General features: G+C 40.3%; 1 protein-coding gene across 1 annotated transcript; it reads left to right on the forward strand.

The window, feature by feature from the left end:
* The first annotated feature begins 163 nt into the window (after nt 1-163).
* SNTN (sentan, cilia apical structure protein) lies at nt 164-23,122 on the forward strand. Its single transcript, XM_089675990.1, has 4 exons — nt 164-290; nt 7,618-7,658; nt 10,343-10,482; nt 21,981-23,122. Exons 1-4 carry the CDS (start codon nt 280-282, stop codon nt 22,137-22,139), a joined length of 351 nt encoding a protein of 116 aa, XP_089532116.1. The 5' UTR covers nt 164-279; the 3' UTR covers nt 22,140-23,122.
* Nucleotides 23,123-23,461: the final 339 nt, after the last annotated feature.

Raw genomic sequence — 23,461 nt, forward strand, 5'->3', positions numbered from 1 at the left:
CCTTAGCTGGCTCTGTCCATGAACATTGTATACTGTTGGCAGCTTTTCTTCTTACACAAAGCTAAATAAACCTTGGACACGTTCAGTAAATATAATTAATGCGCTGTGCACACTTTGCTCAGTCCATGTTTTCGGAAGCAGTAGTTGCTTAGCAAAATTACCAAGTCAACAAAAAATCAGGCAATGGAAAAAAAAACCCCGAAGACGTAATTATGATTTATCCTGCTGCAGCGTAGAAGAATTTCCATTAGATCCCAAAGAACGCACCAACTCAGGAACATGCCAAAGAGGTAATGTAGGGGTTAATTCTTCATTACAGGGAAGGTGGCTTATATGCTACCACAAAGGATATCGTCATAATTATATTATATATATTCGGAGATGTACCACTAGCTAATCTGATCTTACAGTCCCAACAGACATCCCAAGAGCGACAGAAATAGCTTACTTATTTGAGTTAGCTATTCATGACTTGATATATATAGGATCTACAACTCTGAGAAAAATCTGAGTATTTTCTTTAAACACATCTATAGTCATTTTATGTATAAACAAATAAATATATATATATATTTACTGTATATATAGTCATGTGTGTATATATGTGAATGTATATATATATATTTATATTATTATTATAATACAGGATTTATATAGCGCCAACAGTTTGCTCAGCGCTTTACAATATATCAGGAGACAATACAGCAACAATACAGTTCAATATAAGAGGGTTAGGAGGGCCCTTACAATCTAAGAATATATACAGTCATGGCCGAAATTGTTGGCACCCTTGATATTTTTCCTGAAAATCAAGTATTTCACACAAAAAAGGTATTGCATTAACACATGTTTTGCTATACACATGTTTATTCCCTTTGTATGTATTGGAACAAATATAAAACAGAGGCAGAAAAGCAAATATGACATAATGTCACACAAAACCCCAAAAATGGGCTGGACAAAAGTATTGGCACCCTTAACTTAATATTTGGTTGCACACCCTTTGGAAAACATAACTGAAATCAGTCGCTTCCTATAACCATCAATAAGCTTCTGACACCTCTCACCCGGAATTTTGGACCACTCTTCCTTTGCAAACAGCTCCAGGTCTCTCTTATTGGAAGGACACCTTTTCCCAACAGCAATTTTAAGATCTCTCCACAGGTGTTCAATGGGATTTAGATCTGGGCTCATTGCTGGCCACTTCAGAACTCTCCAGCGCTTCTTTGCCATCCATTTCTGAGTGCTTTTTGACGTATGTTTGGGGTCATTGTCCTGCTGGAAGACCCAGGATCTTGGACGCAAACCCAGCTTTCTGACACTGGGCCCTACAGTGCGACCCAAAATCCTTTGGTAATCCTCAGATTTCATGATGCCTTGCACACAGTCAAGGCACCCAGTGCCAGAGGCAGCAAAACAACCCCAAAACATCATTGAACCTCCACCATATTTTACCGTAGGTACTGTGTTTTGTTCTTTGTAGGCCTCATTCCGTTTTCGGTAAACAGTAGAATGATGTGCTTTACCGAAAAGCTCTATCTTGGTCTCATCTGTCCACAAGACGTTTTCCCAGAAGGCTTTTGGCTTACTCAAGTACATTTTGGCAAACTGTAGTCTTGCTTTTTTATGTCTCTGTGTCAGCAGTGGGGTCCTCCTGGGTCTCCTGCCATAGCGTTTCATTTCATTTAAATGTCGACGGATAGTTCGCGCTGACACTGATGCTCCCTGAGCCTGCAGGACAGCTTGAATGTCTTTGGAACATGTTTGGGGCTGCTTATCCACCATCCGGACTATTCTGCGTTGCAATCTTTCATCAATTTTCCTCATCCGTCCACGACCAGGGAGATTAGCTACAGTGCCATGGGTTGCAAACTTCTTGATAATGTTGCGCACTGTGGACAAAGGCAAATCTAGTTCTCTGGAGATGGACTTGTAACCTTGAGATTGTTGATATTTTGCCACAATTTTGGTTCTCAGGTCCTCAGACAGTTCTCGTCTCCTCTTTCTGTTGTCCATGCTTAGTGTGGCACAGACAGACACACAATGCAAAGGTTAAGTGAACGTCTCTCCTTTTTATCTGCTTTCAGGTGTGATTTCTATATTGCCCACACCTGTTACTTGCCCCAGGTGAGTTTACAGGAGCATCACATGCTTGTAACATTCTTATTTATCCGCAGTTGTGAAAGGGTGCCAATACTTTTGTCCAGCCCATTTTTGGAGGTTTGTGTGACATTATGTCGAATTTGCTTTCTTTCCTCCCTTTTTTTGTTTTGTCCCAATACACACAAAGGGAATAAACATGTGTATAGCAAAACATGTGTTAATGCAATACGTTTCGTGAGAAATACATGATTTCCTGGAGAAATATCAAGGGTGCCAACAATTTCGGCCATGACTGTATATATATATATTAATATGCAGTGTATATATATGTATAATTTTTTTTTAAATGTGTATATGTATAGTATATAAGTATGTGTATATGCATGAAACAGAAAATTGCTTTTCTGTATAGTTTCAAATAATATTTATTAATGCGGGGATGAAGATTAGCTCAGTACTTGTGAGTATGCAGTTTTCAGTGCTAAAGCTGAAATATAACAGAACCATAATTGTGGTCAATATTAATAAATGTAATAATAGTTTTTAGTACACTTTTATTATTTTAATGTTTTTAGACTTATTGTTATATGTTTTCCACATTTAAATGCATATCTGCCCATGATGGATGAGAGTGGCAGAGGTTAGGCAAACTATAACACTACTACAAGGGCTACAACAATCACATTTTATTCACATAGGTAAAATATGTTTTAAAGTAGAACTATAGGAAAAACTTTTTTTCATTTTGGATAGAGTAAGGGAAGGTTATAACCCCTATCAGAATTTTTTTCTCGCTATTTGTGTCCTATTGGGGACATTTCCCTTCACTTATTATTAAGCGTTCTTGCATGACAAGACCACTTACTGTTATCTCACATATATATTCTTATCATTATAGCCAAATTTTCCACCCTAACTCCTCCCACAGTTTTTACACTACATAGACAAGTAATATACCGAAACGTGTGGATTGTTCCCAATTGGTGTGCTATTACTTTGTGGAATGTTTCGCTGAATGGTTCACGAAATATCGGCATTTTTGTGGTGAACTTTTCCCAAAGGAATGAATGGAGGAATGTTCAAAACTAGAGTGGGAGCTGACAAAAGCTGGAGTGTGAGCTGAAAAATCAGAACATGATTTCTAAACTGCCATCACTCCCTCATTTTCAAGCCCACCTACACAAATCTTATATCAAAACTTTCAGCTATCCCTGCTGCCACTAAAAATGTCCACGGCTAAGCCATAATCCTGATAGTTTTCACAATATAACCATTTGTTTGCAACTCACACCGCCCATTGACATTCATTGAAAATCCACTCTAGACACCTGAAATTTGAAGGGCAATTTTTAAACTGCGACTATGCCTTCATTTTTATTATTTCAGAGACATACTATGCATCAAAATCTAGGTCTGGATCTTGTGATTCTCACAATATAAAGCTAGGAACCCAGGTGTGTGAGCAGGCAGCAGAGTGACAAAAGCTACTCCGCCCACTGCAGTTATAGACTACTGGTGCAGGCAAGAACACTTCACACAATTTCCCCAGAAATTGTAGATTTTCTAATTATTTTTATTATACAGGATTTATATAGCGCCAACGGTTTGCTCAGCGCTTTACAATATAAGGGAGACAATACAATTATAATACATTTCAGTACAGAAGGAATAGGAGGGCCCTGCTCGTGGAGCTTACAATCTAAAGGAAGGGGGAGGTGATACAAAAGGTGATAGCTGCGGAGGATGATCTGGCGGAGGCGATTCAAGTACAGTTCTTAGGTGGAGGTGGGGTAGGCTTCCCTGAAGAAGTGAGTTTTCAAAGATCGCCTAAAGGCAGACAGGGTGGGGGCTGACTGGACATGCTGTGGTAGGGAGTTCCAGAGGATGGGAGAGGCTCTGCAGAAGTCCTGGGGGCGAGCGTGGGAGGAGGTGATGAGGGAGCTAGAGAGGAGGATATCATGGGAGGAGCGGAGTGGGCGATTTGGGCGGTATCTGTGGATGAGGTTGGCGATGTAGCTAGGGACAGTGTTGTGGATGGCTTTGTAAGCTGTGGTTAGTATTTTGAATTTTATACGTTGGGTTAGTGGAAGCCAGTGGAGGGATTGGCAGAGAGGGGCAGCAGTCGCTGATCGGTTAGTAAGGTGTATGAGTCTAGCAGCAGTATTTATAATAGACTGAAGGGGGGATAGCCTGTGTAACGGTAGACCAGTGAGGAGGGAGTTGCAGTAATCGAGGCGGGATATAACCAAGGCGTGGATAAGCTGTTTTGTGGTGTCGTTGGTCAGGAAGGGGCGTATTTTGGAAATGGACCCCCAGATCACCAGAAATAGTGTCCCCATAGGAAGATTTTCCCTTCTATTACTTTTCTGAGGACAACCCAAAATTTGGGATTTTCGTTTACTGTCACTTTCAGTGATAATGGTAAACAGTACAAATAGAGAGGATGGATCCCCTTAACGGGGGCACAGACAGCAATAACACCTCTCAGGTGTTCTAATCCCTCTCCACTCTCTTTAAAAACTAAAAAAGTAGTAATACTTTAATGCTTTCTCAAGCACCCCTGTTTGGGTTTTAGTTTGTCCTGACAGCTGATCCATTTGCAGGACAGCTTGTTCCACTTGTAAATGTGGAAACATTTAGATAAAGATGTGTAAAAAAAATCATACTGTATTGTATGATTGCAAATATTACCTGTATACGGTCATCACAATATAATATTTATCTTGACTGTACTCCTTTATTAGGCAGATTCCATCACTTAACTGCAAACAGCCTCTGCTGACTGTTATCGGTTGGCATTGTACCCAATTATCTGTGTGGACCACAGAACTCCTCCCTCCATGCTTTGGAGAAGGGGAAAAGGACAGGTGTTCAATAGTCCTGCCCTATGGTAACAATGCCTGGGGAAAGGGGGCTAAATGACACCATGAGTAGCATGGTGTCACTTATAAATGGCTGGAAGGTTCCACTGCTGATTGTGGAAAGATGGGCAGAAGTCAAACATTGTGCTATTCAGTTATCTAGATACAGTACATGTGTTGTATGTCTGTTTAATATTCATAAAGTAACTCTAGGGTGACTGTCTACTTAATTATACCATCTGGCCTACTTTATCCAGCACCTGAGAGATTAGTGTCAAAAACTATGATTCCTGAGTCCAGAGATCTTGACCCTAAAGATTCCATATTTTGTTGTGTTTACATGCTGTGTTTAAGCACAGTGGCGCATTATTGTGCCTCTCTTCTCTTTGGTGTCAATGCAAACCCAGGCTTAGTTTTGAATGACCAGTAATATAAATATATCCTGTACAGGAGGTCATCTTCCTGTCCTGAACCACATTTCTGGAGGTCCATCATTGAGCGACAGCAATTTCCACTCACCTCTTTTTACAATTGGAGCTTAAAAACATTTGTGTGAAATGTTCACATTCTACAGGTCGGAAAAGTAGTGCTGCAAATGGGAGCATAATTTGCAAAAATGTATGAGTTTTGGCCATCCCTATGACCCATAATGATCCTGAACACAGTACAATACCAGTGCCCCTAAGATTAAAAATATTGAAAATGTTGTTTATGGCATGGTGCACTGAAAATATGGCACAATAAACAAGAAAAAAGTGAATATCTCATCGATATTAAAATTAAGGTAAGCTTCCCAGTGTTATATATTGAGAAATATACCCCAAGTTGGCTCATCACAAATATGTGGTATTAAAGTTAGAAACTTTGATGGGATAACATTAAGTTTACTACAACATTGTATATTTTAAACTATTGCCTTTGTATTTTAAATAAAATACTTGTTTTCACCTATCAAACATCCTTTGTTGCATCTCAGGGCTGCTGATCTCTTGCAGCCACTTCATGGCTACATATAATCCAGTAATGGCTGCATGGCGTGTCTCAGGGTGGATTTCCATCAGAAGTCCATGTAAGGGCTCAGGTACACTGCAGCTGATAAACTCATGTTTAGGAGCTGTTCAGCGTTTTTTTTCAGCAGCTCTCCCTAATGTTTTCCTATGTGTCCATGTACACATCTTCATTTACAGTCGTTACAGGCAGTTGAGTTTACAGTCGTTTTTTTGAACGCAACAAACTTGCGTTCAGACGTCAATTTTATCAGCGTTTCAAACACAAACTTCTTGTAAACGTGGCTAAATGCATCTAAACGTGTTCATAAGTGTGTGAGTTTGAAAATGTTTTTTAACTCATCCAGTTCCCGATGCTGTCCAGAACCGTTTTTCATCATGAAAAATGCATTCAAAGAGTTTTTAAGGTGCTCAGATGGACAAAACACTTAACACAGGATGTTCCTACCAAGCTTGTCACATATTGTAATGACCAATTCACACCTCAGACCTCTCCCACCCTTGGAAACAATAGATACCTTATTGCTCATTCACACCTCAAATTCCTCATGAAGACCCCTGCCAGGTGACCTTAATGACTCACTCCAGCAGACACCTTCCCACCCATGGAAACAAAAGATATGTTAATGAGCAACTCACGCCTAATCTCCACACATACTGCTGTCTCTGCTTCTACTGTGTGTATTTCTCTGAAACACTCTGAAATAGTTAAAAATGTACCACTTTTCAGTGCATTCTGGGAATTTGGGAGGTTCTCCTGTGCTTATCTTTAAAAAACACTTCTAAACGCAAACCGCATAAACGCATTATGCCAACGCATCTAAACAGATGTTTTTTAACCTACGTTTTCCAGCAGTCAGTTTCCATTGTTCAGAAACGTCCCGTGTACATGGGGCCTAACAGGGTGACAACACAGGAGCACAACTAGGAGACAGGAACAGAGAGTTGTAATCCTATAACAGGAAGTGCTTGAAGAAGGACCTTGATGGCCGGATCACCAAGTATTATTTTTATGAAAGCTGCAGATTAAAAAATATATAAAAAATTACTTTTCAAATTACATTAACATGTTACAGTTTGCATGATAATTTGGCAAAATTGGCTTTACTTTACTACTCTACTTTTACTACTTTATTACATTAATGAAATAAAAGCCAGTATCATGCAAACAGTATAATGTGTACTTGTATTGAGCCAACTTGGGATATATTATAGATGTATGTGTTGGCCTATGCACCATTAATTTAAAGGGCAAAATAGAAACCCACCCCTTGAATGTTAAACTTTACAGTACTGATACAAAATACAGTATACGATTATTTCCCTTTAATATACGAATGGATGTGCAGAATATCTTTTCATAGATGTCTAGTTTCAAACAAAAGAAAATTGAAACGTAATGTTTAATTCCCACACAGCAATTTGTGAGCAATAAATTGTATGACAAGATATAATACCATCTAAAAATACACAAGTTTAATCCTAACGATATGTTCTTCAGACATGGCGTTTGATGCCTGTCACGTCTCAATTTCTTCTCATATATCATGGCAGAAAATAAAAAGATTCATGAATTTAAATTAACACCAATATTCAAATTTTCATTTTTCACTTTGATGTCTTTCTTTTCTTTTCATTTAATGCAGCAACACAATCCCGATCGTCAAACAGCTGGCCTCTATTAAAGGTGGGTCTGATCCTCTAACAAATCATGTAATGTATGCTACACATTTAAAGGAAACCTGTAGTGATGATGTGATACTGACCGCTGATCTCTGCTTCTGATCATGCTAGTTCTTTAGTTGTATTGATGATACAGTGGCTTTGATGATACAGTGGCTTCACTACTTTCTTTGTCAATGGGGTGGATTTACTACAGTCAAATAGACTGTGCACTTTGCAAATGCAGTGCATTCATTTTCCCCAGAAATTAGTAAACATGCTAAAGCTCTGCCGACTTCCATCATTCAGTCGTGTACAAGTAAAATGCTGTTTTTTAAAACATTTTCCTTGATTAGGTAGTCGTTACAAAGTGATGCTTCACCACATTTACTAAACCTGGGGAACATGAGTGCAACTGCACTTGCAAAGTGCCAAGTCTAGTTCCATTTAGTATATCCACCCTAATGGCTTAGAACACGTATATAAATTAGATAAGCTGACTTCTATGTGACTTTCATGATATGCATGCTTGTTCCAGGTCAGAGTTTTGAAGGCTTAAACCTAGAGAGGACCAGATGAATTTTGTTTTTAGGTCTGCAATAGTAGTTTTATATATCCTTTAGTCAGGCGCGGACTGACCATTTGGAAACTCGGGCACTGCCCGAGGGCCCGGGGTCAGTAGGGGGCCCCATGTGATGCCCCTGGTACCTTTTTCATAGGCTTTTTTGAGTTTGGGCAAGGACACAGGGGCCCCATGATCCCCTATTGCCCGGGGGCCCCATGAGTTGTCAGTCCGCCCCTGCCTTTAGCACATCTTTCTTCTAAAGTCTAATTCCAGGAATGGATATTTTTATAGTTTCATTGATCCATTTTGAACCAATATACATATTTATACACCATACCTGTGGGATCCCTTCAGAAGCTGGAAATCACTGTAGTACACACCACTACCGCATTAAACTCCACTATCTTCGGGGTTCCATGGCTGCCAAGACGCATTGTGAACACAGAAGGTCTCCCGTTTGGTATGAGTGCCATTCAGAGAACTCTTTGCATTTTCTAACAGAATGTAAACTGTTCTCTGATTGGACGATGTGGAGGGCTGGGGAGCTGGGGTAGTGACATTATGTGAAGCTGTAAAAATTCTGAACCTGGAATTCTTCTTTAACAAGACAAACAATCTGTCATTCTTAATCATAAAATAGCTTCACTGAAGAATGAAATTTCAGTTTGAGGTGTGTAGGTAGACACAGTAGAAATATGAACTCCAGGTACTCCATTGATGCGATGCCCCAATTAGTTTTTTATTCCATCTGAAGCCATTAGTACTTTTTGATGTCAAACAAGACGAAGAACCATCTATGTTCTCAATGAGAAGGAATGTATTGAGTTTTAACAGTCTTCTCCCTGAAGCCAGGGAAGACAGTAATTGCTGAGTTCAAACCAAAATAACAAATTGGGGATACTCCCTAAAACACAAGATAATTTGTTTCAAGGAGTTAAAAACAAAAACTTAAAGGGATTGTCCAGGAAAAATACACACACAGCGGCATTCTATGATCTAGTGTAAGCAAAAAAGTTACACAGTTGTTTTTGGTGAGGAACTGATGGATCAGAGTGGAGAGAGTAGAGTCTCAGAATCACCTTATTGGGTCTCCAGATTTTCAAATATGCCATTCATTCTGATGAGCTTTAAGAGTCATCATCAGTGAAAAGTAAAAATCACAAGATGTTTTTCACTGGCCAGATATGTAAAATCTGCCATACACGTGGCAAACTAGAAGAGTGGGTTTTCTGAACCTTTACTACTTCTCTCAGGGAATTTGCACTCCCTCTGGGAGCATCGTCTCCCTGCCCCTTACTGCTCACCAAATAGGAAATACTGCATGTATTAGGGCAGTAATGTAACAGGGGGCAAGGAATCCCACCTTTGGCTGTAAAAAAAGAGGATTCCCATTGGGGCTCTCTTACCTCTGATTGGAGGTCCAAAGGACCTCTTTACCAGTTTACAAAAGAGCAAACCATTCATATTGGAAGCTCAGATAGTTGGGATTAGTACAAAAATATTTTTCAGAGGTGCCTTTAAACTCGAGATGTTGAAACAGATTTTTTTTTTTGCTGACTAGCTGGGTAGAATGTGGGGGAATATTTGTATTGTTCAGTGTATTTTCCTGCCCTTGCTCACCTTCACTTTTGCTGCTTATAAATGAACGGTTGCCAACACGGCACAATATCCAGGCAGATGTAACATCATGAATGACGTACCCAGACCTAACTAGCCGATGGATGCACCACACATGCAGTAAAAATGTTGTTCCCTTTTGTGCTCATATGCATGCCCTCTGATAATCATGCCAGTTGTGTCCATACTGCTGATAGAAAGACCATGATGTAGGTAGTAAAATCGAAATAATGCACCCTAATCTAACCAAAGCTGAATTTTAGTGTTGGAAGGAACAGCTGTTTAATGCATTTACATATATAGAACATCATTTCTTGTACAACATTTCACGTTTAACAAAATGAAGTAATAAATGAGATTACATAATACAAGATCTTTGAATATAATTTCTGTTACTAAGTTCTTTTGTTAACGACGACTTTCTGACAGATTTTATGCAATAATTATAGACTGAAAAAAACGCTAAAAAAAAGCGTGTTATAAACCAACAGTTCCACTCAATCTCTCCTCCCTTGTCTCCTACCTAGCACTGGGGAAAGGCTCGGAGCTGGAGAAATCTGTAGCCACCATGGTGCTTGTTTATAATTCATACTCAGACAACGATGGAAAAATAAGCAAGGCTGGTGCTAAGGATTTGCTGCATACACAGTTCCAGCACTTCATACAGGTAATACAATATGTATTTGCCAAGTTGTTACCACATTAAAAATAATCTATATGGAGTTTTTCTGTTGAATTTGATAGAGGCCCTCATACTACTAAAATGAAGACTTCTCCACTAAATCAGAATGTATTAAATAATAAACCTGAACTCCAGAGAGATATTGAAGACCATTATTTAATACAATTATAACTGCCTTAAAATTTAAATAATTTAAAGTGGTAATAATGGTAATTAAAAATAAATAAATAACAAACATGGCATATTTGCCTGCTCTATACAATGGTTTTGCACAGAGCAGCCCCAATCCTCCACTTCTCCTGTCCCTTGCTGGTACTCTTGTCTGCTTCCCCCTGCTTAGTGCCCCCTTATCAAGCAGCTTGCTATAGGGACACTTTTACATGCTCACTCCTGAGCTCTGCTCTGTGTGTACATAAACACACAGAGCACAACTCAGCCCCACCTCCTCTCCTCCTCCTGTGATTGAGCCAATGAAGAGAGAGAGAGCCGGGAAAGATGCTGCTCTTGTGTACATCACTGGAACGAGATTGTCTCAGGTAAGTATTGGGGAGGCAGGGGCAGTCAGTCAGTAATATAAGCATAGTAGTTTTTCTTCTGAGTCTCCCTTGAAACATAGTTTTATTACCTGTTGACCCTTCCAGGTAATCCATTATTTTTCCACATCGTTTACAAAGTGACAGCTTTGTTTCTATCTGCCTTGAAATCACACAGAGGTGTTGTAATCCTAGGGATGGGGTCCTCTAGGATGGACCTGTAGTTTTAAATGAACTTTAAATAAATGACAAACAAGTTAAAGTACAACTCCAGCTAACACTTTTTAGTCCCTTTCTGCTCAGCTCTGGTGTTCTACTAATTGTGTATTTTTGTCTGGGGGTGATTGGCTGTCACAGTGGTCACATGATCTGTAGCCCATCCTACCAGTTCCCAATCATGAATAGGGACAGTGCTGTATATGCCAGCTTGGTTACTGTGCTCAAGAGCGGTGCACTGGCTAGTGAAGGATTTCAGGTTCTTTGCTGCTCTGAGGCCGGCACAGGTCTTGCTGCCCTCCAAGGGTTGGGGAAACCCAGGAGAAATACTGGAAAACAATGAATAGACGGCACACCAGCCTTTCACATTACCTTTGATAGCCTTATTGTATAAATAAGATAAAATATACACACTCAAAAAACTCATAAATGAAGGCATATCAGAGTTCACAATCTACTCAAAGCAACCTGGTCACCTAGGCAAGTCCCAACCACAGTAGGACCATCCAAAAGGTTGATGTGTTTCGAAGGGGGGTCCCCTCTTCCTCAGAGACCGAGAACTAAATGTCTTCTCCATGATATCTAATAAAAGTGCTGGTTGGATGGATTAACTAAAAATCTTCACTCCAAAAATTGTGTGACTATTCAATTCAATTATTCAATTGCTTGTAAAAAATTTGCACATGATTGGGTATTGAAAGTGAATGGGAGCTTGATTGGTTAACTGAAGTGAAGATTCTCATACTTCTTTAGTAAATCAGCATCGATTAGGTTGATTTGCAGCCCTGTCTGCATCTTTTGACACAGACCAGGTGACTCAGCCCCGCCCCGTGTTGCCTCTTCACAGCATTTGATTGACAGAAGTCGGAGCAAATAGCTCCTGCTGCTATCAATCTGCCCAATGAGGAGGGAGACAGCGGTGAGAGCAGCTGCTCTTGTGCACATTGCTGAATCCGGTTGGGCTCATATATACACATTTTATACAACATGTTACATTTTGGAATTTTTGGAACATGTATGCACAAATCACATCTTACTTTTGAAACCCTCAACTTGAACAATTATTTGGTGCATTCTATAAATCACTTTTCAATGTGCACAATATTTACCATTAATAGTTTGTCAAGCCCAGTGTGTCCAGCCCATGTGAAATTACTGCCTACCTTCAAATACACCTCTAATTAATTCTAATCTGAAACCTACCACCTAATTGTCTGTACCGCAACACCCATCTTTAAAGCAACTTTTACCAAATACATACAGTGCGGTGAAAAATGATTTGCCCCTTTAAAGATTTTGTTTTTGCCATATTTGTCACACTTAAATGATTCGGATCATCAAACAAATTTTAATATTACACAAGGATAACCCAAGTACAAAATTAAGTTTTTAAACGATGATTTCATTTAGTAAGGGGAAAAATCCATGCAAACCTGCCTGGCCCTATGTGAAAAAGTAATTGCCCCTAAACCCCTGCTGTATAACCCAAGTGCTCTTGAGCGTAAGGTCATGAATTGATGTGTGGACATTCTCCTTCAGGATTTTCCGGTAGAGTGCAGAATTCATGGTTCCATCAATTAGGGTAAGTCGTCCAGGTCCTGATGCTGCAAAACAGCACCAGACAATCACACTACCACCACCATCTTTGACTTATGATGTTCTTTTTATGAAATGCTGTGATCATTTTACGCTAGATGTAATGGGACGCAGACTTTCCAAAAAGTTCAACTTTCTACTCCACAAAATATTTGCCCAAAAATCTTGGGGATAATCAAGATGCTTTTTGGCAAATGCGAGACAAGCCTTTGTGTTCTTTTTGGTCAGCAGTGGCTTTCTCCTTGGAACTCTCCCATGGAAGCCATTTTTGCCCAGTCTTTTTTTTATTGTTGTATCATGAACACTGACCTTAACTAAGGCAAGTGAGGCCTGCAGTTCTTTAGATGTTGTTCTGGGTTCTTTTATGACCTCCTCGATGAGTCGTCCTTGTGTTCTTGGTGTCATTTTGGTAGGCTGACCACTACTGGGAATGTTCATCACTGTTCCAAGTTTTCTCCATTTGTGGATAATGGCTCTCACCGTGGTTCACTGGAGTCCCAAAGCATTAGAAATGACTTTGTCATCCTTTCCAAACTGATACACGTCAATTACATTGTTTCTCATCTGTTCTTGAATTTCTTTTTATATATATATATATATATATATATATATATAAAAATTATATATATATATATATATGATGTGTTGCTTTTTGAGATCTTCTAACATGCTTCACTTTGTCAGACAGCTTCTATTTAAGTGATTTCTTAATTCAACAGGTCTGGCAGTAATCAGGTCTGAGTGTGGCAAGTGAAATTTAACATAGCTTTCCAAAAAATGTGCTTAATCACAGTTCATTTAGCAAGGGGGGGGAGCAATTACTTTTTCACATAGGGCCAGGCAGGTTTGGACAGCTTTTTCCCTTAATAAATGAAATCATCATTTAAAAACTGCATTTTGTATTTACTCGGGTTATCTTTGTGAAATAATATAATTTGATGATCTGAATCATTTAAGTGTGACAAATATGCAAAAAAGAAATAATTTTTCACAGCACTGTATATACTCCACATAAATATATGTTCATGTATAACTATATATTGCCACATGTACACATTTTAATAGTATCTGTCAATAACATCAGTAGTGTGGAAATATATCGGTCACTTAGAAACAATAGGTTTCCTGGTGCTCCAGGTCAATGACCTGAAGCAGACAGGTTAGCTCTTATGACCTGTAGCAGTACTCCACACCAATCTCAGCAGAGCTGCCATTCACCAGAAACTCCACTGACACCGGAGCTCCAATGACTTGCATCCATGGTCTTTGGACACATAATACACAATGGGAATCCGATGGGGCTAGCTGCCTCCAAGGTACAGGTCAATTTAAACACTTCAGGACTGCCCTATCTGCTATTTGCCTCTCTTTAAGATGCTATTTTTATGATACAGCAAACCTAAACTTTAAAGCATAGGTCCGCTTTAGTATGAATAATATGATAGTTTCTTTAATTTTAAATACCGTCACTATTTAGATTTGTTAATTCAATCAATTAACAAATTTTATTATGTTTTCTGAAACTGAAATGTACATAAAAGTGAAAATCTTTATTTATCAAATTGAGACATAAGCATTCCAGCTGTAATGTCAACAATGGTTGCCCAATAGTTTATTAATATCAAATCCAACTCCCACATTTTTTTCCCTTTTATAACACTATTATTTAATGGCCCGCTGGAATTGAGCCCTGCAGGCAGGTCTTTTGTAGAACTTTTTATGACAGGACACTTTGACAGTAGGGAGTGCCATATATGCATTATTTATCAAGGTATTTAACCCTATAGCCTCCAGCTGTCTATTTGTTGCTAAGAGACTGTAGGGAGGACGGGAAGAGACAATAGTTGAAACAGCCAAAGCATATATGTCTGCTGGTGCTTATAAAGTTGATTGGATGATAGGACAAAGGGGCAAACAGGTTTGGTGACCCCTATTAGGGTAAACATGCTTCTTGAAGCTACATGATTTTAAATATTGCCTTGTGTGTTGTGCCATGAGGCTAATCAGTAGGTAGTGCAGAATAGGGAATGCATAGTATGGCATATTGGATGAGGAGGTGCAGAATAGGGAATGCATAGTATGGCATATTGGATGAGGAGATGCAGAATAGAGACATGTACAACATGCCTTGCAGAATACAATGGTATGGAATAGGGTTTATGCGTCATGGCATAAGAAATGAGCCTTCCAAAATAGGGAATGTACAGCATAGCATGCATAATGAGTAATTGCAGTTTACAGAATGATGGCATTTGCAATGAGGTGTAACTGAAGTGGTATATGGAACTTGCCGCTGTCACTTGCAGCCGGCCTGAAGCGTGCAGAGGAAGTCTTCCACCACATATGTGTTTAGTCATAGGGTCTAAGCCCTGGTTGGTAAGGAGAAATGCATCAGAGTGTGTGGTTTGGTGGAAATATGTAGACTTTCATTATCATTTATTCACCTGGGATGGTTGAAAGTAGCGGCGATCCTTTTCTCTTTACAAGAACTAGCCCTCTGGGTTAGTGTTAGAGTTACAGTACATGGAAGGTAATATTAAAGCTAGGGTTACATGAATGGTTAGTGTGAAGAATCCTTTAGAGTAGCACATCTTTCTGTAGGCCACGGGCTCTGTGACATAAATACCAGTGCTGGGCACCAAAAGCATACATTCTGCCAATTGAAAGCCATGTTGGAGGTCATTATAGGGGTTTCTATGTGTTTTGTATGTTTTATTTACTACATAATCTTATCTTGCTCCAGATTGGCAGGTGTGATCTCCATCTCAGCTGCAGTTGTTTGGGACTCCTTGCATATGACTGTAGTGCACAGACCCATTTTTAGAACTACCATTAAGATGGAACTTGCATCTCCAAGACAGTATTATAGGCTGACATTATTCTCCTTTAACCAGTTGCCGACCGCAGATAGCCGAATGACGGCTGCACTGTGGCCGGCCAGTTCTGGGAGGGCGTCATATGATGCCCTCCCAGAACGCGCTCTCCTGCTCCCCCCCGGGTGCGCGCACCTGGCAATCTCCGTGATCACTGTGTCCTACGGACACAGCTGATCACGTGATGTGGTAAAAGGCCAATCACAGCGGCCTTTTACCGTGTGATCAGCCGTGTCCGTTGACACACTGATCAAAGGGAAATGCAATTGCCGGTTCTCGGCTGCACTTTCCTCACGCTGTCAGAACGTGGGGAAAGTACTGCCGAGAACCGGCAGTTTTCAGAGCAGGCATCGGCACCGATCATCAGGTCAGTGCCCTGATGATCGGTGCCCATCAGTGCCACCCACCTGTGTCACCCAGCAGTGCCACCCACCTGTCCCCAGCAGTGCCACCCACCTGTGCCCACCAGTGCCACCCACCTGTGCCACCCACCTGTCCCCAGCAGTGCCACCCACCTGTGCCCACCAGTGCCACCCACCTGTGCCCAGCAGTGCTACCCACCTGTGCCCACCAGTGTCACCCACCATTGCTCATCAGTTCAGCCCAGCAGTGCAGCCAGTCAGTGCCAGCAGTCAGTGCCCAGCAGTTGTGCCAGTCAGTGCCCAGCAGTTGCGGCCTATCAGTGCTGACTATCAGTACCCATCATCAGTGCCGCCTATCCGTGCCGCCTCATTAGTGCTGCCTATCAGTGCCGCCTATCAGTGCCCTTCAGTGCTGCCTATCAGTGCCCATCAGTGCCCTTCAGTGCTGCCTATCAGTGCCCATCAGTGCCCTTCAGTGCTGCCTATCAGTGCCCATCACTGCTGCCTCATCAACGAACATCAGTGAAAGCGAAAAATTACCTGTTTGCAAAATGTTATAATAGAAACAAAGAAACTTTTTTTTTTTACTTTTTTGCACTTTTTTTGTTTATAGCGCAAAAAGTAAAACACCCAGCGGCGATTAAATACAACCAAAAGAAAGCTCTAGGCAAGTGGTTAAGGAACTACATGTACAAGCGAAGAGAAAGGCTGTGGAAGTAAAACCAGATTTCTTACCTTTGTTCTGTCTCAGTTTTCCCACAAGGTCACAGAACTTACAGCCACCTGCTTTGGTTACTTTGTAATAACTGTAACAGGTAGCATGTTCAGTATTGTGTTTCTACAGGTGATTCTCAGTTTACAACAGGAATGCTGTCTGGAAATGCACTTCAGATTTTGCATAATTTTAGCATTTTGCTATTGAATTAAAAGATACCGCTATATTTGCATTCCGTGCATGCTACTACCCTATTGCATCCTGTGGAGACGAGTTTATGATACGCCCTGTGGAACAATAATTTTCCCCAGCCAGCAACAGTCTAACCACAGGTCAGATTACAGCAAGGGCACCTGTCATACCAAACTGCAGCTTGAATCTCAGTGAATTTCTGTAGACAAAGTACAACACTGTGTGTATGGGAGAAACCTTCAAGCTCATGTATCATCATGGGTTCCTTCATTCCAACAATCCCACTGCAGTTCTGTGACTCATTTAGCTTGAAATCAGTGCTAAGTAAACTCATGTGAAACAAGAAACCACTGAACTTCAACCTATTCCCCTCTACTGTGTCATTGCTAACATAGTCAGTACACCTGACACACCAGATGACTTTGTTGGAAGAGAGTGTGGCCTTCAAGAGTCTCCTCTGTCAGAGGAGTGAAAGAAGAAAGTCAGAGATGGATTGACAAGCTGGGAGATAGTATTTTCCAGGAATGATTGCGATGTTGGGTGCGCCGAGAGTGCTCAACATCAGATTTGACTCAAGGAAGACAAGTCATTTTAAGAGCAGGCTAGACAAGTCCCGATGGGGGACTTGGAGGATCTCAGAGAGCAGTTGGTCAAGCTGAAGAGGGCCAGAATTACTCTGGAATCAAGGAGTCCCTATGCCTCTCCTATTGTAGAGGTCCGCAAGAAGAATGGTTCCTTGCGGATGCGTACCGACTATAGAACCCTGAATAAGTAGACTAACCCAGATCAATATACAACCTCCCAGTTTGAAGATGCTTTGCAGTGTCTGTCAGGAGCCAAATGGTTCAATGTCCTGGATTTGAAGACTGGATACTACCAAGTCCCTATGCACCCTGAATATAAAGAGAAAACTGCTTTCATCAACCCGCTGGGGTTCTTTAAATTCGACCGCATGCCCCAAGGTCTATCCGGGATGCCTACCACTTTCCAGAGGTTGATGAAGTGTACTTTGGGGGATATGAATCTAATCGAGGTACTGGTTTACCTAGATGACATAATAGTGTTTGGAAGAACCTTGGAGGAGTACTGCCGTACCTGCCTAAGCTGTATACAAATGAAGACATTACCTAAACAAGCTGCTCCTTTGGGCCACGTTCCGAGCCAAGGACCAATGGAGCTGGTGTGTATTGATTTCCTGTATCTGGAACCTGATTCTAGCAGACATGGGAATGTCTTAGTAATGACAGATAATTTCACTAGGTATGCTCAGGCATTCCCCATGAAAAATCAGCAAGCATCGGCTGTGGCTAAAGTGTTAGTAGAGAAGTTCTTTTTTACATTATATGCTTCCACAGAGAATCCACTCAGATCAGGGTAGAGACTTTGAAAGCAAGCTGATTAAGAAACTGCTGACCTTTCTAGGGATCAAGAAGTCCAAAACTGCTCCTTATCACCCTCAAGGTGATCCTCAACCAGAATGATTCAATAGGATACTTCTGAACATATTGGGCACCCTGCCATTGGACAAGAAGCAACAGTGTAGTCAACACTTTGCCACAGTAGTGCACACTTATAATACCACTGAGACTGCTGCCACAGGCTTCTCCTCCTATCATCTGATGTTTGGGTGAGAGGCTAAGTTGCCCGTGGACTTGGCCTTTGGCACCGCTCCTGATCACTTGCCCCCTCATCAAATCAGGGGTATGTAGAGAGACTTAAATATCAGTTGGAGACCACTTATAAGGAAGCCAGGGGGTCTCCCAATCTGCAGGCCAGAGGAATAAACAACGTTATGATTTCAAGATGAAGCTACCCAGAGACCGAGTATTATTAAGAAACCTTGGGATTCTAGGGAAATATAAACTTGCAGCTCGCTGGAAATCTCAACCATTTATCATTTGTTACAAGTTACCAGATCTACCTTTCTATCAGTTCTGCCCAGAGGGGAAGAAAGGCCCAGGTAAATCCTGGCACCGTAATGATCTCTTGCCTTTATCTGACACTCTGCAGGTCCCAAAATCAACAAGTGATCTTTCTATTGCATGGAATTGGCCATTCAGGCTTCCCCCATCTCCTTCTCAGCCTATCCCAGCTCCAGATGAGGAGGGAAGAGATGAGGAAGAGGGGGTAGAAATTGTTATAGACTGGCGACCACTCCTATCTGCTATAAAAGACAGTCTTCTGGCACTCACCCCTGCCTCCAGTTCAACTGCCCCATCGACCAGTTTCCAGTCAGAGATTCCCTCTTTTGCAAAAACAATCCCTGCAGGACTTGCTGAGTCTACTACTTCACCATACTTCAACATTACAGACCTCTTCCTTCCTGAACTTGAAATTGATTATCCAAGGGGTTCTCAAACAAGGTCTGCAAATGAACAGGCTGTGGAACTCATAAACTCAGGGGTGGATGATACTATGGAAGAAGGAGAAAATGTCTCCCCTCAGGAGGAGCTCAGAGAGAGAGGAGAGATAAAAGCACCTAAAAGACTGACTGATGACATGTTGGGAGAGAGCTATGAAGAAGCCTTCCATTCCAGCCAAAAAATTCCAGAAGATCCCATTTACAGCTTGTTGGAGCAAATCTGAGCCCCTCTGCTAACACCATCCCTGAGGAGGTTTTTACAGTTATTCATTTATTTCTTGAACAATCAGAGTCTCCTAACCTGAGTAGGAGTCAATATTACAGCAGTTATTTAACAATGCATGATTGCCAATCGTTCCTCCTGATTAATGAGGATCATTTCTTTATCAAATGTAAATATGTTATGCCAATAGTTGCCAGTTTGTTTCCCTTGTTCTTTGGGGGACCAAAGACTTTGAGTGGGGGGAGTGTGTAACATCCTGCTATAAATGTCTAATGCAGGATGTTGAAGTCAACGCAAGGTGGCAGTGTCCTGCAGAACAGTAGCAATCACAGGTTGAAGACCAGCCATATGGAACATGTATGCTGAATTGCAGAACTTTACTAAAGAGCAGTGCATCTGGAAGATAAATAGCCTACCTGTTTATTGATAGTTGTTTTTGCTTTCTGGGAATTCAACAGTCACCTCAGACTGGAGGCAGTGGACTATATCTGAAAGCAGCCCTGCTAACAATTTGTGGTACTTTACTGTGGATGCTGTTACCTTTATTTAAAGTTGACAAGAGTGATTATATCTGCTGCATATGCCAATGCTATTTTGTGCTTTTTGATCAAGCCATGTTCAAATTCCATATAAATTTTATATTGGTTTACACTAGGAGTACGGTGGTGTCAGCGGAGGTTGGGCTTTCAAAGAGAGGTCCAGATTAACAGGATAATTGAAAATTACTAAGCAACCCTTAACGGGGTATTGCTACAAAGATATCAGTATGTTTACAATATAGGTTTGCATTAGAATTTTACACTTGTAAGATAGGTAAAAATTATTTTTAAGTCTAAATTTTGTAAAAAAAAAAAGAAAAGAAAATATCACAAGGGTTGTTTCTTACTGTCAATGTTATGTGTCCCTTATGCTGCTGTCACTTGGTTTAATAGAAATCTTCTTCATCCATGAATTGAATGAAATGAAATGAATCAATCTTCTGGCCATTCTCTGTTCTTTCGATTGCTTTTCATTCGTAGAAGCAACGGCACATCTTCTTTGAATGGAGAACAGGGGCAAAAAGGGTGAGCATAATCGGCACTCTTGATGAGTGCCCATCACAGCTCTCTCATTTCTATTTATCCCCACCTAACCAAAAGATTATGGTGGCAGACATGGGAGGAATTTGAGGTGGAAGATATCTACTAAACCAGGAGACAGCAGCACAAGGGATAAATCACATTGATAGTAAAGAAATATCCCTACTGCAGGTTTTTTTTTTTTCAATAAACTAAAGCTTTAAGGGAAACTCTAAGGCCTCATGCACCCTGGTATATTGTAAATGCTGTTACTCCTTACTGAGAAAATCAGTGTTAAAAACGTACCTAAGCCAAATTTTTGCAAATGCGTTTAGGCACTTTTAGTGGTATTCAGGCACATGTGGAATTTGGGCATTTATTTATTTCATTAGCCGGAATTTTAATCTATTCTGGCCATTGAAATGAATAAACGCTGAAGCTCTAAACATGCTTAGCACTTAGGCGCGTTTAGCCACGCTTGGTGTTTTTTATGCCCAAAAGCTTCTCCCCTGAATGTGATTCTTCTGCATTCAGGAGAAGGAGCTTTCACTGCCTCTAAGTCAGGGCCTGAGGGCCCGGGGTCAGTAGGGGGCCCCATGAGATGCCCCTGGTACCTTTTTCATAGGCTTTTTTGAGTTTGGGCAAGGACACAGGGGCCCCATGATCCCCTATTGCCCGGGGGCCCCATGAGTTGTCAGTCCGCCCCTGCTCTAAGTACTGCTGCTCCTAAACTAAGCCTATAGGCCTATAGGCCTTTTATTGAAGTGCTTTCAGTAGCTTAGACACACAATGCCAAAAGCCCCAAATATGTAAGTTTAGGAGCAGCAATGTACATGAGGCCTAATGGTTTAAAGTAAATGCTATTTAAAAATGTTAAATTGATACATTGTTAAAGTGATGTGCTATATTTGTTTTTATGGGTATTCCTTTTTTTTTTAGAAATAGAAATGTAATGCATGGTGCATCCAGGGCATTAGCATCACAGTGTCAAAAAAGACCACTGCAGAAGTTCTGTGCCTTCAGACTTTTTCTTTCTGAGTAAAAAATCCTACTGCCATATCTGAAAGGTTTAGGCAGGGAAAGGCAGAGTAGAGTTTCTGCTCTAAAGCATTTCTTTGTGTTTGCCACCTTCAGCTTGATCTATTGAAATGAGTAAACAGCAGCCTTTTTCGACAGAGCAGCTGAACATAAACACACAAAATATCCATATGCAATAAATTACTTGACCAAAACAATCAAAAATAGGTTTAAAAATGTTATTTTTGTTCTGAGCATAATAAAGAAAGGAAAAAAAAATCATATTATTACATTATGTTCATTTTAATTACAACAGCTGCTCCGTTTTCATTGCAGGGTCAAGATACAAAACCGAAGTACAAAGAACTAATGGAAGACTTGGAAAAAGATAGCGAGGAACTTATGAGCTTTGAAGACTTTGTGGTGTTGCTGTTGAGTGTGTCGTTGATGTCTGACCTCTTCCTGGAAATCAGACAAACTAAGAGCACCAAATAAAATGTATTAGTCTATGGCTCATATTGAGTTACTAACAGCAAAATGAAATCCCTTTGTCTGAGTTTTTTTCATTCTCATTCCATAAAAAGATCTACTCCATGTATCATTATTTTTCCTATAACTTGAGTCCCAGGGAAGAATCCTTGAACATAACCTCTTTTTGGGTCAAGAAATTCATAATCTTAATTGTGGTTGAGATGTCATTTAAAGCAACCCCGACATAAGTTTTAAATCTTCCAAAACAAATACCCTGCAGAAGAATGCTATGAATACTTACATTTCCTGTAATAATGGTACCCATAAGCCACTGAGAAACTCTCACATTTCCCTGAGTAACAATTTTCTAGCTTCCTCACAGCTCTCATTGGTATCTTCTGGTGACCTCATGCCTCTACTATCTACTTTAGTGATAGCTTCAGTGAGAGCTTCCTGGGATCAAGGAAACCAACACTTCTGAAAGTATTGGTTTTCCAGTTGACTTTGGTGGATAGTTCCAATGGAATAGACTGATGTTCTGTACTGTAGGTACCATGAAATATATGTATACCTTTGTTTTCCAGGGTATTAGTCTCTGGAGATTTAACATTTATGACTGATTTGCTTTAAAGGAAATCTTTAATGCAGTGTTAGAAAGTACAGATTTGGAATATATTATACCTGAAAGTTATTTTTAAACTATATTCACATTTTACATGTCTTATATGCTGCACTATAGTTGTAGGTGCTAACCTCTAGATCCAGAGGTATCTATACCACTTGGGGGTATGAACACCAAATGATAGAATTATAGGCCTGGATCTCTGAATAAGTTTAAAAAGATTAAATCAAGATTCTATGCATTATTGATGGCATGTGAGTAATTGACCTCCATTCCATATATTGATGGCACAAAACAACTGCAAAAATCTCATTAGTAGAAGACAGCTTGTGTATTTGTGATTTGTTGTTTTAATATAAATAAATCCTTATGATTTTTCTGGTGATGATGATAATTTTGATAGTCTGGGGAAAAAGGTATGGGGACATACTGTATTTATTGGGGAATCCATTGGAGGTCTTTAATTGTAAAAATGTTAGCAACTTCTGTTTTAGAGGTTGTTACAGTTGCCAACAACACAATCATCAACCTTCCTAATTGATAACATAAATAAAATACGTTACAAAAATTGCACTGGTGATTAACTTGTTCAATTGCAGGAAGCATTTTTAATGTTTAATCTGGAAACAGAGTTGCTTCAACACAATGTTGCACTGAGGCAAAGTAAGACATACAGCAAAATAGTGGGGCTGATTTACTAAGGGAACATTTTCACTTTGCAAAG

The sequence above is a fragment of the Staurois parvus genome, unplaced genomic scaffold (genome assembly GCF_062004578.1).
Source record: "Staurois parvus isolate SC_StPar_1 unplaced genomic scaffold, SC_StPar_1.0 ptg000162l, whole genome shotgun sequence".
NCBI classification, from domain to species: Eukaryota; Metazoa; Chordata; class Amphibia; order Anura; family Ranidae; genus Staurois; species Staurois parvus.

Coding starts and splice junctions, on each gene's coding strand:
- SNTN (XM_089675990.1), top strand. Junction 7,659..10,342: donor ACAGCTGGCCTCTATTAAAG/GTGGGTCTGATC, acceptor TCTCCTACCTAG/CACTGGGGAAAGGCTCGGAG. Junction 10,483..21,980: donor AGTTCCAGCACTTCATACAG/GTAATACAATAT, acceptor TTTTCATTGCAG/GGTCAAGATACAAAACCGAA.